At 48.0% G+C, this 19,448-nt stretch overlaps 1 protein-coding gene across 4 annotated transcripts; it reads right to left on the reverse strand.

Moving 5' to 3' along the window:
* Positions 1-45: 45 nt before the first annotated feature.
* Positions 46-18,753, reverse strand: prickle3 (prickle homolog 3). 4 transcript variants are annotated; one of them, XM_060054984.1, is made up of 11 exons: positions 18,331-18,753; positions 13,205-13,290; positions 6,530-6,713; positions 5,636-5,749; positions 5,137-5,274; positions 3,659-3,862; positions 3,308-3,494; positions 2,524-2,862; positions 2,094-2,399; positions 1,566-1,988; positions 46-1,287 (listed from the first exon to the last, which is right to left on the reverse strand). In XM_060054984.1, the coding sequence occupies exons 1-11, from the start codon at positions 18,370-18,372 to the stop codon at positions 788-790; spliced, it is 2,523 nt and encodes an 840-aa protein (XP_059910967.1). In that variant the 5' UTR covers positions 18,373-18,753; the 3' UTR covers positions 46-787. The 4 variants fall into 4 exon arrangements, with proteins under 4 accessions (XP_059910967.1, XP_059910882.1, XP_059910799.1 ...); XM_060054899.1 differs by having other exon boundaries at positions 13,205-13,293; XM_060054816.1 differs by having other exon boundaries at positions 13,205-13,296.
* Positions 18,754-19,448: the final 695 nt, after the last annotated feature.

The following is a 19,448-nucleotide window of genomic DNA, read 5'->3' on the forward strand; positions in this document are numbered from 1 at the left end:
CTTTCCACACCCCTCCTTGCATAAAAGACTCAATAAGGGACAAACTCAGAAAAAGTTACAATGTTTTAATGTCGATATAAAAGTGTCTTACATAAAGCACTGGTCATCATCTCTGGAAATGTTGTTACCTAAAATCAAATATATATGTATAAAAAAAAATAATAGCATTGGCCCTATGGAACGCCTAAGCATATCCCCTGGAATGTAAAAACACAACTTGGTCCAAAGAAATATTTGATCTTTACCTAGACTAAATTCTCACAGTAATCTCCATTTTATTTGAGTTTAAAACCATAACCTGCCTGATTCAAGACACAGTTGAACCCCATACTTTGCCACAGAGTATTCATGAATATAAATATTGATTTCAAAGAAATGTGGAAATAAAAACAGCATAGAAAGACCACTATCAGTAAATAGATAATATTTGGTACTTATGTCAATTTCTACACAACCTTTCCCTGTAAAAGCCACAATCCTCTTCTCTTCTCCAATGTGTAAGTATTTTGCTTGATCATCTCAAAATGCTTACATATAAACAACTTTCAAGTTTATGGTAGAAGTAGCCTCAACTCTGCTCCGTAGATGTAAACACTTCTGTGAAACAGCTTGTGTAGTCTACGTTCAGAAAGCCTGCATAGTTGAATAGGATTCAAGACCAGGGTGACCGTCATGAGGATCACTCTGGTCCCCCATCTCAAAGACATCTCAGCGGCCACGACATATTTACATTTCCTCGGACCCTTGGACTCTGCGGAGCGTCTGAGGTGCGGGCGGGCTCTCTGGGCTAGGAGATGGCACAGTTTTTGTCTTTGTCCTTGGCCCCCAAGCTCTCGGCCTGCCTTCCCCGCCTCATGCTGCCCCGGAGACCCCGGTCCCTCCCCCCCTCCTCCCGCTCCCCCTTGGCGTCTTCCTCCTGTCCGCCCGCGGCCTGCTGCTGCTGCTGCCTCCGGAGCTGGGGGGGCAGCGGGATGGGCTGGCCCAGGAAGAAGCCCTCCTCCTCAGAGTCTGAGGAGGAGGAGCAGGTGGAGCAGCCCTCCTCGTGTTTCTGGTGGCCCTGCTGGAGGGACAGGGAGGGGCCGCCCTTCCTCTCCCCGTCTCCTCCTCCTCTTCCTCCTCCTCCTCCTCCTCCCCCCCCTCCTCTCCAGTCCAGGGCGTCGAGCCGCGGCCGGTCCGACGGCGTGCGGCGGAACCGCCTCTCGGTGCCCAGGTGGAGGCTGGAGTCGGAGGTGACGCGGTTGCGGCTCACACCGCGGCGCAGGCTGCGCTGCTGGTAGCCGGATCCATCTGTGGGGAGACAAGCAAATAAAAAACACATGTCAATACATAGATGTTCTTTATCGTAAATAATTAGGATGAAGAACGTTTGGAAATAAACATCATGTGACGCCATTGATTTCAAAGTTGTATGCGAGTCATTCTGGTCCGTTTTAGAAAAAAATGGCATAAAGGATGAAAGCAAAGAAAATGTATCTGAGCTGATAGGTTGGAGTTATTTGAAAGTAAACGGATTGGGACGGCAAAAACAAGTTCATACTGCAGGTTCAGGTCAAAGTGTTACGCACCCAGTAGATCCATCTGAGGAGGAATGCCCTTCTTCAGATGCAGCCTGCGCCCGAACCCTTCCTCCAACTCTTCCTCATCCAGACGGCCGTCCTCCCCCTCTCCCGCCCGCCCCTCCTCCTCCTCCTCCTCGTTCTCCTCTTCCTCCTCGTCCTCCTCCTCGTCTTCATCCACAGAATAGCTGGAGCTGATGGGCTCTCTGAAGCTGACCCGGGCCGCCCCGTTGCGGGCCAGCGGAGGGGGGCTGCCGAGGCGGTCCTCCGGCGGGGGGAGACTCAGCACGGGGGAGTCGCAGGCCTTAAAGTCCCGGGCCTTGGTGGGGAGGGGGGGCGGGAAGTCGTCTGGGATGGCAGGCGGGAGAGGGGGGGACTCGGAGAGGGGGGCGCGGCTGACATGGAGGACCGGCGATTGGTTGGGAGGGAAGACTGCGGACAAGGCGAGAGAAGAAGACATTTCATTGATTCCATTTTTCCCCGACACACGTCTTTACTGCTACAACGAGTACGACAGGCTTCTGGATTTCCTCCCACCTGGTCGGGCAGGACTGCTGCGCTCCACCCAGCTCCTGCAGTCGATGGCTGTGGACGTGCCTCTGGAGTGCAGGCTGCTGAGCGGGTGCACGGTGTGGCCCAGGAGCTCTCCCTGGGGCTCCAGGCTGCCCAGGGACGGTTTGGACCCGCGCTCCCCAGAGGGCAAACCGTAGTGGGACGCGTCTCTGGGCCACGGCGGGCCGAAGCCGTTCCCCAAGTGAATGTGAGGAAGGGGAGAGTACGAGCCTCGTAGGTGGGGTTGGCCGCTCACCAGAGGCGCGCCGTTTTGAGGAGAGCAATTAACACCTGTTCATGTGGAACAAAAAATAAAACATATATATTTTTTTAAATATTTAACTCTAATCTCTTGTGAACTATTATAAACACATCATGCATATGTAACCGTTGAACACACCACATGTTAGCATACCTTTATTCTCCACCCCCGTGTGAATGCTGTCCTTTGCGAGGGTAATGTAGAGGTTGGCTCCCCCTAGTGGTGCTTGTGGAGCACAGCGCGGAGGATGCCTGACTTTATCGGCCCTCTCGGAGCGCTGGTGCTGCGGGGACCGGCTCTGGACGGCCGAGTCGCAGGAGTCAGAGTTGTTGGGGTCCTCTCCCAGGGAACAGGCCCGGGAGCAGAAGATAAGCCCCCCACGCGGGAGGAAGGGACGCCCGAGCAGCGCCAGGCGGCAGCGGGCGCAGCAGAAACAGGACTCCACCGCGTGCCAGTGCTGGCCCTCGTACGTCATCTGGCCCTGGTCGATACCTGGGGACGTTTGGTTAGAACATGGATCCGAGTTACACATCATCAGTCAGATGTGTGTTTAGAAACAGTGCGTCGCGACAGGGCCACATTTACATTTAGGGCATTAGCATTATCACCAAAGCTTTTAACCAAAGCGACTTACAATAAGTATATTTGTCAAAAGAAGGAGAAATAATATATCGCCGTCGGTACAGAAAGGATGTTCATAGAAACAAGTGCCAAGCACTCAATCGCTAGGTTACCCCTATCCCCGTTTACAACAAAGATAGGACAAGACAATTCTATCAACACTTTCTTTCGGAAACACACGGCTACATGTGTGGGAAGAAACAGTCTGGGAAGGAACCAACGCGCTGTGCGTGCGCGTGTGCGTGCGCGTGTGCGTGCGCGTGTGCGCGTGCGTGCGTGCGTGCGTGCGTGCGTGCGTGCGTGCGTGCGTGCGTACCGATCTGATCCCCGCAGGTGTCGCAGTACTCTGCGTAGAGGCCCTCGTAGCAGGAGCAGCAGTACGGCCGGCTCTCCCTCATGATGTAGCGCAGGCCGCCCAGCGACGCCTCGCACTCAAAGCAGCAGAAGTGCTGCATGTGCCAGTGCCGGCCCTCCGCCTCCGTGCACTCGTCAGCCAGGATGATCTGGGAGAGCGAGCGAGAGGCAGAGGGACACGGAGAGTGAGAGAGACGGATGGAGAAGGAGAAAGAAAGGATCATTTCATTGAGGGTGCCGCGCGTCGCGTCTTGGTCAGAACTCGACCTGTTCTGATTATATCCCTGAGGGGCTCTGCCCCGATGAGCGCTACCTCGTCGCAGGCCTGACAGCGGGGCTTGAGCCTCTCGGCGTGGTGCCGTCCGCAGTAGATCTCCCCCTCCTGGTGGAAGTAGATGAGGTCCACCAGCAGCTCGCTGCAGGAGGCGCACTGGAAGCACTCGGGGTGCCAGCAGCTGCCCTGCCCCGCCCGGCCCGCAAACACCGCAATGTCCCCGCCGCTGATCTGCCGCTCGCACTGGGGGTGGAGGGGAGAGGGAGGGGTGCTTAGGGAGGGTGGAGGGGGGTGGTAGGAAGCCGTGGGCAGGCTCCTGTTCCGTTCATGCAAACACGCCGTTCACCCCCAAACGTTTTTTTTGGTCTCTCGGGCAAACAGCTTCCCCCACCTTCTGGGGATAGCACAGCGATTTAACTTCCGGGGTCATAAAAAAAAATACATTCTTCTTTCTTATTCTGCCATTTAAGAACAACCCCGTGGCATGGTGCTTGCCCTGCTGGTGCTTCAGTGTTCAAACCTCTAAGAGGGATGCACCCATCAGGTGTCTGTAGGCCGATCCCCATCGCCAATCTTTTTTTTAATGTGTGATCTGCCGTTCCGATGCAGATCACAGCTTTTTGTTTTAAACCTTAGAGAAATATATATTAGGATGTTTCTTATAAAAATGATTATGTGTTGATTATATTATGGCTTACTTAGTTAGCATTATACAAGTGTTAGTACTGTTTATTTAAGAAAATACATAATGTGCACACAGAAAACTGCAGATCTTAATTTGAAGTAGGGAAAGCAGGAATCACATGCTCTTCTGACCGTTTCTATTGGTTTAGAAGCAAAGGAACATTAATTAAATGGAACATCCCTCACAAAGGTGAAGGAATCAGTGAGAATACTCTTCACTGGAATGAGTTAGGCCAATACACTCTCTCTCGCGCCCTAAGGAAAGGAGCTATAAGGGATAACACCATAAGATTGTTTGATAATACACATCCGATACCATAAGATTGTTTGATAATACACATCCGATACTGCTATGTGCTCTGCACATAGCAGTAATCAAGCCAGAGAACAGGATGGCTACAAGGAAGAAGTGGGTGTTGCAAAGCTTTCCATTAGAAATAATGAATTAGTTCATTGGTCATTATGGTGTCGCATGTTTATATCGAATAAATAGTCAAACACATTGACTTTGTCTGTATATCTGGATAGTTGCGCAAGCCAACTATCCAGATATACAACTGTGTTGCGCATAGGCCATCAATTTACAGGCTGCAAGCCTCGTGTTATGATTTTAAGTAGTCAGTCACGGCGGTCATGGCCTATGGTTACATTTATGATGTATTGGGATTTATTTAGAGAGTTTTGCGCATGCAAAAAAGCACAGGGAGAATGAAGCCTGGTGAGATGAGTTATTGCCTCCTATAACCGAGACCAACGATAGTGGCCGATAAAGACCGGTGGCTGATCAATCGGTGCGTCACCAATCTTAAACAACGCGGCCCCGGCGAGCGCACCTGCTGGCAGACGCCCCCGGTCATGGTGAGGGGGAAGAGGCGCACCATGCCGCGGCCCAGGTTCTGCCTCTTCCTCTGCTGGCTGAACAGACGCAGCTCCTTCTTCTCCTCATCGTCCAGGGAGTTGCAGTACTGGGGCTGTAGAACACAGGGGTCCCCAGTCAGTCCTCAACGACACACTCCCCCATTAGTACCAGACACCAGATCCGCTAGTGCCACTCAAACCCGTGTTATTTATTCGGAATTCAACACTAAGAAGTTTATATTTTGTGAGGTGAGGTGTAGGGCGACAGGGAAGAAGGAAATAACAAATGGGGGACTACATGGAAAAGAATCATAGACAAGCAAATACAAGGCTTTCGTACATAGTTGGCCACTATAAGGGTGAGCCACCTGGCTAGGATAATTGTTTATAGCCCGGATAGCGTCAAGCTAAAGCCTCATTCTAAAACGTAGAGAAACAACCAAACTCCAGCCTGGTCCTCAGTGTGTTCTGTACCTCACTGTCATGCGCGGGCAGCTGGTGAAGCAGCTGCTTGATGCGGTATCGCTCTCCGGGGCTGTTGACGTAAGGCACCCGGTCCTCAGGGAGACAGCTGAAGTACTGGTACACCTGCACGGGGAGAGAGAGGACGGGGTTAGGCTAACATACATCCACCACGGAGAGAAAGCTGAAGTACCGGTTCACCTGCAGGGGGAGAGAAAGGACTGTAAAGCTGACATACATCTACGACTTAGAGATGGATTTAATTGCTAGAACGAATAAAGAACAAAAGGGTGACGCAGGGGAACATTCTTTAAATATTTTACATTTAGCCGTGTCACCAGTAATTAAAATGTGCTTTAATAATACAGTTTTGACACACGTTAAAGTGTGTTGGACTGGGAGCAGGAGTTTAAAATGCAAAGCGATCTGCAACCTTTTTATGACCGGCACCTGAATAGATCTTTATGCAAATGTTTCTTCAAGTATGATATGAATTCTTTGCTAATTTGAGTCAGTCAGTCAGTCAGTCAGTCAGTCAGTCAGTCAGTCAGTCAGTCAGTCAGTCAGTCAGTCAGTCAGCCAGCAAGTCAGTCAGTCGGCCAGTCATTCAGCCAGCAAGTCAGTCAGTCGGCCAGTCATTCAGCCAGCAAGTCAGTCAGCCAGCAAGTCAGTCAGTCGGCCAGTCATTCAGCCAGCAAGTCAGTCAGTCGGCCAGTCATCCAGCCAGCCAGCCAGCCAGCCAGTACGATATTTAGTAAGCCAGCCAGCCAGCCAGCCAGCCAGCCAGCCAGCCAGCCTGCCTGTCTGTCTGTCTGTCTGTCTGTCTGTCTGTCTGTCTGTCTGTCTGTCTGTCTGTCTGTCTGTCTGTCTGTCTGTCTGTCTGCCTGTCTGTCTGTGGACAGTCACCTGTTCAGGCTTGAGCCCCGGCGGGACCCAGGCGTACTCCTCGGAGGCGCATCCCGAGTCGTCGTCGGAGATGGAGTGCCTCTGGAAGTCCGACACCAGCTTGGTCATCATCTTCTCCAGCTGTCCCGGGACGGCGCGCACCGCATGCTCCTCCCTCACACACTTGCAGTGCACGCAGATCTTCCTGCAGGCACAGAGGAAGAGGGGCATAGGTCACGACGATGATGATGATGACGACGACGATGATGATGATGAGGAGGACGATGATGCTCTGCTACACCTGATTTAATACCCGTGGTGGGACTAATAACATGTTCTCCTACAATCCTCTCCTGGCATCGCAGAGATCAGCATATCTGACTCATGTTTGACTAGGACATGTGTAATGTTCCTTCATTCTTCCTGCGATCAAACATAACTCAGGTGCACGCAACATTCTGACACTGAGGTTTCTCCCGTTCAAAAAAGAGTAACCGAGTGCCAATCCTTCTGGTTTATCACCCCCACCTTAAACCCTCCCACAGTTCAGTCAGAGCGTCTCTCCGAAACCCGGGCGTGGCTTTGCTGCTCATCCACACGCAAGTCTGGAGCTGTGAGACACAGCATGATTTATGAACTCTTTTTGACTGTCAGACCCCGGCCACAAACGCATTCTTGAGACCAAGTCGAGGAGAGTCCCAATGACTACAGCCGCAGCCAGGTGGCGCCCTTCCAGGACAAACAATACAACACAAGCAAACTCAAACCAACACTCCTACACAATCCTCGGTCCACAACAGCCAAACCTGACACCCGAGTCCCAGCGCAGCGTTTCACAGAGAAAAGGACGTCACAGGATCCGTCCTGGGATCACCTACCAAACAATGAGTTACACACATCTCCCCGGATCAGTATTAGGACGGCCGCGTTCCCCCCCACCGCTGTGAGCCATCAAGAAGGCAGGAAATGAGGTCACAGTTGTAAGCCTGAATGTTAATCTCATGGTTGTGAAGCAAGAGATAAAATATTTAAATAAATAAAAAGGAGATGGGGGACTTTAATCTCCGCTGCGGCCCGGAGAAAGACGACTTTAATCTGTGGTCGGCCTGCATCTACATGCAGAGGGACAGACAAAGAATGGGCATAGAAAAGATGGCTCAGTCGTGTGTGCGTGTGCCTGTTGACAACGCAGCGTGGCCACATGTGGTGTCTGTGAGTCCATCCCCCCCCCCCCCCCCCCCCTCTCTCATCCAATTGCATAATTGCAATGTCTGCCAGCTGGTGGCACGAGGTCATCGCTCACAAAGCTGCTTGACTCGACGTGGGCGTGCACGTGTACACAGACGCTCGTGCACATCCACTTGATTGAGCTCCTCGTTCAACCCTCTGGCTCAGATTCCTCCATCCATGCGCTCCCCTGTTATTATGGTCATAACTTTGACAAAAAAAATAAATGAATAAGTAAGTGCACTCTTGGGATGCGTGTCACTGTCTGGTCTCCCGCTGGCTGGCGGCGGCTTTCGTTTAGTCGCCGTTAGTCTCCGATAAAAGGGGAACGTCAGAGCGTTGATTACAAGACCAGCAACAGGAGGAAGATCATGTCATCTGTTGAGCCCAGCAACAGCAGATAACCCGACTATGGCAGTTGTAGTCCTTCTCCCATCCGGGAACCATAGATGGCCATCGCCATCAGGCAGGTGGTACCGATAGAAACAAAGGAAAGCCTCATGGATTGGCTCCGTTTAAGCCAAGCTGGCAACTGCCAACCATCTGGGTGTGATTGTACAGTGTGTGTGTGTTTGTGTGTGTACAGTATGTGTGTGAATGTACAGTGTGCGATTGTGTGCGCGGACATGGCATTAATGTCCAGATGGTGAAGGCGGACAGCGTAAGACCCCGACCTTTACAATAGAGCCATACGTCTCCTCCCACACTTCCAGGATCCCTGGAGCGATCCCGTCACATGAGATGGGGCTGACGTCATCCCCAGTGTGGCAGGGCTCAGCATGCTGTAACTGAACGCTGCGCGGACCAGGGACGTGTGGACTACAACAATGGCTCCCTCTGCGTTTGTATTGACTGTGTGTGAAGGGTTTGATATGGGGTTACATTGTAATTGTAATTATATGGGACACGCATATATTGCACATGGTAGGTTAGATGACCCTTACAAAATATTAGAATAAGTCTTTGCAAATACAGCACGAGAAAACAAAAGCCCTCTGCACCAATCTTTGGAACCTGAGGAAATGGGTCTGTGGACTTTCTGTACTATAGCATAGTACAAATCAGAACCAAGGACAACAAAAGCTTTTCCAAAGTATAAGTTCACCAAGTAAGGATTGGATTTATAGTTATAGTTATAAATATAGACAGACTCTGTTCTGCCGTCTTCTGTTAATAATGAAACTAAACACCTACCTTAATGAAGCATAGAAAATAAAAAAACAGTATTCCTGCCTCTAAATGACACGCACACACACACGCCCACACACACGTTCCGCTATCCTGGGTGAAGCCGTCCTATGAACATTATCTCTCCAGTGCCCATCATTGCCTCTACATCCCAGTCATAGGGAGCCACAGAGCGCTTCCTGTTCCTGTCCTTAGCAGCAGGATGTTCAAAAGGCAAAGGAAGGCTCCTTCCCATGGCCTCATCTTTATGACCCCTTCCACCCCCTGGATTCCCCTAACGGCACCCCCAACATTTCGGTTGCCACGGTGATGGCGCTCCCCTGAGTGCGACGTCGCGGAGCTCCCCATAGTCAAGTTGCCTCTTTTATGTTTTTCTTGCTTTTCAGCGTCCTCTCACCCTGGCCTACAGTGGACTTGTAGAGAGCATTCTCACTTCAGGTATCACTGTCTGGTACGGGAATACCACACAGGCAGAGAGGAGGGCACTCCAAAGGGTCATAAAGACTGCTGAAAGGATTACTGGGACCATACTTCCCTCCATGGACTTTATTTACAGTCAGCGCTGTCGGAAAAGGGCAGTGAGAATCATTAGAGACTCCCTCCACCCAGCTCACCCTCTACTCATTAACAAACATTGCAAATACAGACTCAGACACAGTAGAGCGGACAGTGTCATCACACACACAACAAGATTCTTCAATAGCTTCTTCCCTGCAACAGTGCGACTGATGGCATTAACAGAGAACATCTGAAAAATACAATGTGCAATATTGTATTTTACTTATTTATTTTATTTATTTATTTGAATATATATATACTCACCACCCTACCCCCACTTCCTACCTGCAATAACGCTGCTACATGTGGTTATACAGTATGGTTGCACTGCTGAATTCAATTTAATTTAATATGTATATATATTTTTTAATTTTAAATTGTGGTGCTCTCTGCAATGCAATGCACAACATGCAATTTATCCTTATCTTAATTTTTAAAAACTCTTTATACTTTTTTATTATTACTATTTATTGTGCTGCGCCCTCTCTCTCTCTCTCTCTCTCTCTCTCTCTCTCTCGATCTCTCTCTTAATTGTATTAATACTGTACTTGACTTGGGAAGCCCTGCACAAGAATTCCAATGTGTTTGAACTGTCTGGTTTATGCACAAATGGCGAATAAAAACCTTTGAATCTTTGAACATCCCCACATATACGGGCAAGCCTCTCTACGGATCCTGTTCTGATGCAGGGGGCGTATCAGAGTGGGGTTCTAAGGCAGTGCCACCACACCGATGCCTGGCTAACTCGCTGTAAAGCGGGCAATCAAACTGAGGCTTTGCTCAGGCAGATACCTTTGTTTACTAAAGCGACTGCTAAAACACTTGTTATATCGACTGCCTGCAGCGAGCACAACGCCTTTGAAGATATCAAATCGGAATCAAACATATTGCAACGCCGCTAACCTCTAACCACGCCGCCGCAGCCTGTGACTCACAGCACACGGGCTCTGGTCCACGTTAACCCTCTCCACGCCAAATGACTGGAGCAGGCCGGATCCCTCGGCTGAGGCTCACTGTGGTGGGAAGGGAAATGAAGACGGGCAGCGTCTCGGGAGACGTATCTGGGCGGCGGCACCACGCAGACGGCGTGTCTTCTGACATGAGCCCACCTCAGACCACGCAGACACAGGAACGCCGGGCAGGGAGACGAGACGACGCCACGTTAACTGGAGGTTTTTCCTTTAATGCGTTGTGTCTGCCGCCTGCTACGCCGAGCCCTCATGTATCCGGCCACTCAGCAGTTCATTTACCGACTCGTCAAGCAATTCCCCTTTGACAAGTTACAAAGTCTGACAATTAATGCGGACCGACCAGTTACACTGTGATGTATTTACTGCCTCTGAATATGCAGAGAAAAAAATAAATAGGATTTACTCAGTGAAGGCTGAAGGAAAGTACGCTGATTAGTGCTGCTAAAAGAAAAAAGGAACACATTCGACAAAATGCATGGATGAACCCGCCCAAGACTGACCACCTATCCCCCCCCGTCGCCGCGTGGATGAGGGGAAGCTGGGCCAGCTCGGGATTAACAGATGGACCCGGGTTCTAAGGAGACTCAACTGCTGCCAATTAGGCTTCTAGAGAGCTGGGTGCAGGGCCATCCTGCCTCCCAGCGCCGGCCCTTCAGGCGCTCTCGGGGGTCCAGCAGGGTCGGCCGTAACTCAATCCTTCCACCCCCATCTGCACCCCTCCCACCCCACCTCCAACCACCACCGGATTAACTGCAAGGGGATGAAGATGGATTGCAACCCCCCCCCCCCCCTCTAATGGAGCAGACCAGCTGAGCTAATGGCCGCCCGGTTGGCTGATCTGCCTCCGTTAGGAAGACGGTGCCAACGAATGGGTTTCTGAAGAAGATTAGATGCCGTTTCCACCGAGGCCGTGTTGTCTGGGGCCTTGACCTCCCGCCCCTCTCCATCCGCCCCTGCTCATCTGGGATGACATTTCACCCCCACCCCACCTAAAGATTTGTTTCGGTGACACTGAACCTAAACTAGTCAATGATAGGTATGAATTTCCCTCAGAAAATGTATTTTAATGTACACTTCTAAACATAGTTATTTTAAGGTTCAGACGTCAGCCATGTTTGTCTGGAGCTATAAGCGATTGTAGACATATGCCCGTGATAAACAACATATGGTAAATTGACACCAAAATAATGCCCTGATTGTCTTCTATTCAGGACTCCTGAATCACCCGGCCCTGCATTAAGCCTTTGTGTTTGGGTTGACAATAGTCTAAACCTCGACTCTGGTTCCCTCGCCGACCTATCCTGTTCAGACTCAATAAATCACAAGGTGTTTATAGTCAGCGCCAACTCAGAGATTGAAGGCAGGCCGGGGTTGAGGAATAGCTTCAACCTTGAGCTTCATTCCTTTTATCCAAGAGCCATTTGCCAACGTGTTATACACCCCTAGTTTACAACGCAGTACATTCACATCAGGAAGTGCACAACTGCTAGAGTACTGAGGGAAAGAGAGGGGTGTGTGTGTGTGTGTGTGTGTGTGTGTGTGTGTGTGTGTGTGTGTGTGTGTGTGTGTGTGTGTGTGTGTGTGTGTGTGTGTGTGTGTGTGTGTGTGTCATTATCAAGGGGGATTTAGGACCCTATCCCAGAGTAATCTGATTAAGGTGATGGACAGGATTAAGACCCACCAATACCCCAGACAACTGGGGATCAACCAAAGAAGAGGATGAAGAAAGGGGGCGGGGGGAATCAGAAAAGCACCCCAACATCTTGAGAGGCTTAATGAAGATACTCAATCCATATGCTCTTACAAAAGCTGCATCAGCGTCAAGGTCAACCATCTCTCATTGCTATAGTTCATCTGCCCTCAGATGTCCACTAAATTCTACCCTAATTTGGCCCTCAAGAGTACCCCCAGCCCGACCACGTGGGATACGCTCGTGATGCTGACAAGTTGGTATTGTGTTGTTCGATATAGGGTGGGCAAAGTGAAGACAGTGATGGGTTATGTTGAGCAAAGATCAGCGTGAGCCACAACTCAGTTATAAAAATATACAAATGCTATTGTATCAAACCTTTTAAAAAAGTGGGGAAACGTAAAACACAGAAGGCTTGTTGTCGGTAATGATCCCCTCTAGCACTTTAATGTAAACTTAAGCAGAACTAAGTGAGGTGGACATGGCTGCTGTCAGAGTGAGGGGGAGGAGCTTAGTGATACTACTACTACTATTAATACGGCCCTGATGACACAGCTCAGTGGGTGGGGGGGGGGGGGGGGGGGGGGGATCATGTGCGCCCCGCTGGGATCGTGTTGGTTTTCCATCGCATTCCTACTATGACGGAAGACAGAGTTTGTCTAATTTCAGCAGAGAGCGCCAACGGCACGGTTACGGCTCTAGGAGGAGGGCCACGGGCGCCATGTTTAAAACCCAGCGCAGCACACGGGTGACGCGGTCATCCCCTCCGCCAACTTAAAACACAGGTCAACGGAAAAGATTCACCATGAAAGCGGTCTAAGCGTATGTTGTTTCTGACTTGATGAACTGATACTGGGGTACAACGTGATGAACACGGTTCAACACACACTCCTACAACCGCAGCTTTACTCACTGCAGTCCCCTACATGAGCTAACTGAGTGTTAGCTTACTGATGGCCATAGTAAACAAATCCCTTAAGCCAACTTGCCACGCATGGATGCTGTAACATAAGAGGGGCCGGGGGGGGGGGGGGGGGGGGGGGGGGGGGGGGGGGTACGTACCTCCAGCCATGCACACTAAAGCCCGGACACTGGTCGCCGCATCGCATGCAGGGCTGCCCCTTGTCCGGGTCCTCCTGCTGCTGCTGCTGCTGCTGCTGGACACAAACAACAACACACACTTATAGCTGAGTGTTGCCGAGTAACACACAACAAAAGATATACAGATTCAGTGACACCATGGCAGCCATGGGCGGTGTGCATACAAGGCCTGGGAGTGGCTGACAGGGGGAGCATGAACCTGGGTAGCAGGAGTGCGAGCCTGGCCTCAGACCCATGTCCCACGGTCTGCCGCAGCCCTTTTATGTTACATAGCCGGTACTTTATGCCCATACATAGTTTGTCAGGAATGCAATGCGCCCGGTACACGAGGTGTTGGCCTGTGTGGGCTGCTGGGAGAGGCATGATCGGTGAAGATCAATCAACTTGTTAATTGATTGTGATTGAGTAATCAACCCTTAAAATGGAGGATTCAATGGCGTTCATAAACACTGGGGGAGGAATACCATTGCAACCTCTAGCTGATCAAAACACATGGGGTATATTATTTGAGGGCTTTGCCATGTATGTGTGTGTGTGTGTGTATAATGACATAAATGAAGATGAACAACCTCCAGAAATTCTTCAGCCTGAGAAACGCTGAGCCGTGCATCCGACTCCAGCCGAGAAAACAGTTTAGTGCTAAAACAACTACCTCATGTATCGGCAGCCTGCTACCTCTATCCCAGTGTGTGTGTGTGTGTGTGTGTGTGTGTGTGTGTGTGTGTGTGTGTGTGTGTGTGTGTGTGTGTGTGTGTGTGTGTGTTAGAGATGAAAGGAAGGAAGCGGCGACAGGAAGAGCACTGCACCCTTTCCCTCCCTCGCCGTCTCCTGTCTCTACTTTCCCTTCCTCTGCGCCGGCCACTTGCCTCTCCCCCTCTCGGTCCTCTCTGCCCGTTAGCCCCACGCTGGAGGTCTCATGGTTGATTTCTGAACACAGTTTTTTTGTTTACTAATCACATTTTTGCTGTGTGTGATGTGATCCTCCCTCGTGTTGAGTCTTTTTCCCAATTTTTCATTGGGACTTTCTATCGCCCCAGGATGTGTAGGAGCCGACAGGGAGAAGTCAACAGTGTCAGTGTTCTGATGTTTCCCTGCACTAGAACACAGACCAGCATGCACTGTTCAACTGATCAGGGCTGGGAAGCCTTGGGTCTGTTGTCTAACCCAGACGTTACAGTATCCATGCAGGTGTCAAACACAGGTTCAAAGAAACGTACATCATTTTAGCTTTCAAGTACAGAAAGACACACACACACACACACACACACACACACACACACACACACACACACACCTGAGAGACTACCTGTTGAGCCATGTTTGAATGTTGTTTTCAACCACACGCAGCTCATAAAACGTCATTGCATCGGTCTGAAGCATCAGCAAAAAGTATAGTATAGCCTGTTTTCCCACAGGGATTTTGAATGTGCGTTTTTATTAGAGATTACAATAGATGCAGTGCAGTCCTTTAACTTTGAAGCATTACTGTTATCAACATCAACTTTGAGTTTGCTCAGCTTATCAATATTGGCAATGTTCATGCACTTTTTGTGGCGTCAAACTACGCAATCGTGGTATACTTGAAAATGTTCCTTTGAAGTAATAGAATATTAGTCCTAAAGTAGACTGTAAGGTAGGACATTGTCATGCTCATTGTAATGTTGCCTAGGAACAATCAGTAAACAGATACTGCTTTAAGTAGGGGAACTACACTTTTTCCAAAGCATAAAGTATACACTGTAAACTAAATCTCAAAAGTAAACTCAAGACCCAATAGAACGAATAAATAACACAATCCATGCGGCCTCCCATCGGATTAGGAGACAGCCTGCTCCAATTAAGGATGATGTCATGATGCACTCGGCCTGTGAGAAATAGTATTTGACTCAGTGTTTTAATAAACCTTTTCTGAATGGATAATGAAAGAAAGATGAAGGAAGCGTGGAGGTTGTTGTTCTGGAATCATGGACCACCCACTCACCAAAACGTATCACCAATAAGACGTTTTACTATGTATTTAATAGTGCAAACCGTTGCGGTTAAGAATACTTTGTAACACTTGAAAAGTGTGTCTTTCGAGACTTTGACGTTCTTCTAGCGGTCCATGCTACGTTTCAACATCACTCCAGCTCATCCTTAATCATTCATTTAAAGTATATCTCTTCAAAAATAGATATTCAGTAAAGGATGCTATGCACTTGAATGGGAAAACCGTTTACATACATCTAAAATCAAGTACAAAATATGATACGTTGTTGTCCAAGTACACGTGAGAGAGATAATTTTATAGTTCGGTGGACAGTTCAAATGTGTTGTTTTGGAAACATCAGGTTTGCATCTGCTTCCTAAAGAAAGAGCCGAACCCTGCTCAGCTGAGGGAAGACTGCTGGAGAGACAAAGGGCTACAGGGAAGGAGACAGCCCTATCTGTAAACAGATCCTGAGGTGAACAAAACCAGTCAGGCTGGTTGTAACACAGCATTGTGATTACGGAGCAGAGATGTTCCTTCATCTCAGTACAGTGGCCAATAAGATCATCCGATAAGAGATACACAGAAAACATTAACAATCTCCAGGTATCTAACGTTTTGGGCCCCCCTGAAAGCCTGTTTTAGTCGAATGGACATTTATTGATTCTGTTAACCCCAGCATGGTTCTCTTGCAGACTTTCCACCGCTGGATACCTCCAGTCACCGTGCACTACTTTATCTTGTATTCTTCTTGTTAATGTATGCACACATGCATGCTGCAATGCATGCTGACCTGCATGGTCTTCTTCAAGCACATTTCCTTTCAGCATAAGAGGTAAAGTGTCGTGTGTGGAGTCCAACACTGGTCATGGGTCTATTGTGTTCTCAACACAAGGACGTGATGGGAGGGGTGGTAGGAAGAGAAGCGCTAAACAATGCACCAAGAAAGTAAAAGTCAAGAGGTTCACACTGGCTTGAAAACATCCATGCCACAGCCATGTTTAACGGATTTCTTACATGCAGGTTTCAGGGTTAGGCATCTCCAGATCTTGGCCACACACACATGGCAATAACATGTCATTTTCATTTGTAAACACACAAATTATCCCAGTTTCTATGAAGTCTCAGAACCACTGACTGAAAACTAAAACATCAGGCTATTTGTTCACTTTGGCTTACAGCATGCATCTGCACAACTTGGAAATATTAGTGTTTGTTTACACTATCCTGTACTGTTTAAATTAAACACACACACACACACACACACACACACACACACACACACACACACACACACACACACACACACACACACACACACACACACACACACACACACACACACACACACACACACACACACACACACACACACACCTCATTGATTCTTATAATGGAAATAAACTATTAAAGGTTTCAGTCTTTAGTAAGCTGTTTAAAGTTGAACTCTTTTCTTGGCAGACAAAACAAGCAAATTTAAGAAACTATGTTGGGATGGTGAAAGTTACAATGGCCCCACTGCTAATTGCCATTATGTATCACTAGCTGTAACCTTAGTCTCATCACTACACAAACACTACTGAAAGGGGCCCGAGCCATCTCTGTCAGTTGTATTCGATCGCATAGCATATTTTAAATACATCTATTGCACGCATGTATGCATTGGTTACCATGGCGAGTGGCGACCAAATTTAGGCAGAGGCATAGCTAAGAGACTTTGTTGACACCAACTGCTGCTCGCTGTAAACATGACAATCAACAGGTATGGATGGAGGCATCAGATCACTGTCTGTGCTCTGTTGAGTAAATTCAAATCAAAACATCCAAACAGACGTGGTTCTTCATCAGAGAAAAATATCTCCATCCACGTTTCACGAGATCAACTCCCTCAACAAGTACAAAGAGTGGGTGACTGGTGGTCACTGTGGATCTGTTCAAACCGAATGACGTCACAAAGAAGGCTTTAAACCCACAGTTAACCACTATGTGAAGTTGCTGTCTCGGCAGCGCTTGAAGGGTTAACCATTAACACAGAGGTCGTGGGTCACAGGGCCTGTGCTGCCCCAGCATGTTGGCTAGATACACCCCCCCTCGCCGGACAGGACCAAACAGAGCTGTGCTCTGGAAACACTCTCCGCCGTTTTCACTCTGACACAAGGGTACAAGGATTCTTTCTGTTGTGTTTATTGAGACACCGGCCTCCCGCTTCTTAGGATAACTCATGACACACCAATGTTTTTCAGCATGTAGCCTTTGCTAGGACGTTGTTCCTACTGGAACGTTTTTGAATGAAACCACTGAGGATTTACTTCGGACACAAATATTATGAACTCTTAAGTCCTAAATATTACCACTCATCCAAATGTATTACATGAGAACCCTGACAAATTTGCCAGTCTAACTTACTTAACTTCCTTGAAGTCAAGTGTTACAGACCTATGACTTTCCAGGTAGGGTACTAGGTACATATATCAACATGAGGTTCGACATGTTCCATATAAAAGTGGAAACCGGACGCAGGGATAATATGAGAGGATTAGCACATTATACTGTAAGCTTCAAGGCATTCTACTGAATAGTTGTATGAAGTTAGAAGTCGTTTTGTATAAATAGATTTAGTTCTCACTAAAGATTACACTGCAACCCAGTGAATATGTGTTTTTAGGTGGAAACGGTAGGCCTTTACAAGTAACGTGGTTTCCAAATGGCAGAAACCTCTTCTCTCCAAACTCCTGTCCAGGTGAATTCCTATGACGTCAGTGTTTCTAAACTGGGCGCTTTCAATGATTTATAAAACAAAGAATATACAAGTCTGTAACGTTTCTGTATTTAAATATGGCAACACGGTTACTTTATTATTAACACACATTTATGAAGATCGATGGAAATCGTTGAGAAATGGTAGAAATAGTAGCCAGGTAAAGGTGATGGCGCCTGGAGGGGGTTGTGTGTTATGGACCAAGTTGACCAACACACTTCATTAAAGTGAGTTGGACAATATAGAAATATGAAGGTGGAATTCATTGTACACATCTTTAATTGATGTTTGATCCGTAAAACTAATAAAACACACGTTTACATGTAGCATAGTTGAGGAAAATAAAGAAAACACACTTACCGAGCGGTTTGATCGTCGCTTTTTCGATCCGCGAGAGAACATGATATCGGGTCACATGGAAAAGTAAAAGGTGGGCTATACCCTGTAGCGAGGGATTTAACTCAATAACCCCTATACAGTCAACTACACGCCTTCTCCGACTCGTCCCATGCTGTTTATTTCTCGTCTGAAAAACTTTAAGCAGAGTCAATCATTATCCAAAAGTTAGGCCCGCATATTCACCGCAGGATTCACCAGCCCTGTGTACCTGGACTACACAAAGGAGACCCTCCTCCGCTACACCGGGGGCTTGTCTGCTGCTAAGTTTCGTAAATCATGGTCCTGGGCATACTGCGCCTCCGAAGAGGTGTTCCTCCTCCATCTGCTCCTACCTGAAAATGTTCCATTTCCAGGACGTCTGGACAGTGGGAGGAGTCAGGAATATGGATCTCGAATTCTGCCTTTTGACGTGATGGATCCAAATGCGGTCAAATTTATTAATTTTGTTGATGTTTTTATGTCGTATTAATTCAATGTGTTTATTATTCATGAATCAAATGAATGTCCTTGCATAGCCAACCTCATTCGCAGATTTAAAGATAAGATCTGATAATAACCCTATCCAACATGAATATATACGCAATCGTGAGGATGATTGTCACCTGCCTCCATTTGATTTAATAACCTGTACTTTGACGATTCAGAAATGTAAACATGCTTAGGATTTCGTATTCGCCTCTGTACTTTTGTTGTGGAAGGTAACAAAGAACACAAGTAAATGGTGAACTGGCTCCACCTAGTGGACATATATTGGAATCATACGTTTTCGCTTATCTTATTGCAATGCTGAAGTTATAAACCTTATTTTCTTGCTCAAAAACGTTCTTCACTTGTTCCAGATCGAGTTCGAGCTTTGCTTCATATTCATTTAAGCGAAGCTCGAACATATAATGCATCATATGTTCAATCCAAATCCTAAATCTACATTTTATAGCTAAACCTACATTTTATATCGAAATCGAAATCCTACATCTAAAAGCTAAATATTAGTCTACATCCATATCATAAATCAGAAATCTACAATTAAAATCTACATTTTTGTCTGAATATAAATCCTAAACCTAAATGCTAATTCTTGC

Source organism: Gadus macrocephalus, chromosome 1 (assembly GCF_031168955.1).
Source record: "Gadus macrocephalus chromosome 1, ASM3116895v1".
Classification (NCBI taxonomy): domain Eukaryota; kingdom Metazoa; phylum Chordata; class Actinopteri; order Gadiformes; family Gadidae; genus Gadus; species Gadus macrocephalus.

Excerpts from the sequence above, each read along its gene's own strand:
- prickle3 (XM_060054816.1), bottom strand. The coding sequence starts at position 18,372 with ATGTTCTCTCGCGGATCGAAAAAGCGACGATCAAACCGCTCG. Across the intron at positions 3,863-5,136 it reads CCGGGGGCGTCTGCCAGCAG|TGCGAGCGGCAGATCAGCGG; the intron begins GTGCGCTCGCCG and ends CTCCACCCCCAG. Across the intron at positions 1,989-2,093 it reads CAGCAGTCCTGCCCGACCAG|TCTTCCCTCCCAACCAATCG; the intron begins GTGGGAGGAAAT and ends CCTTGTCCGCAG.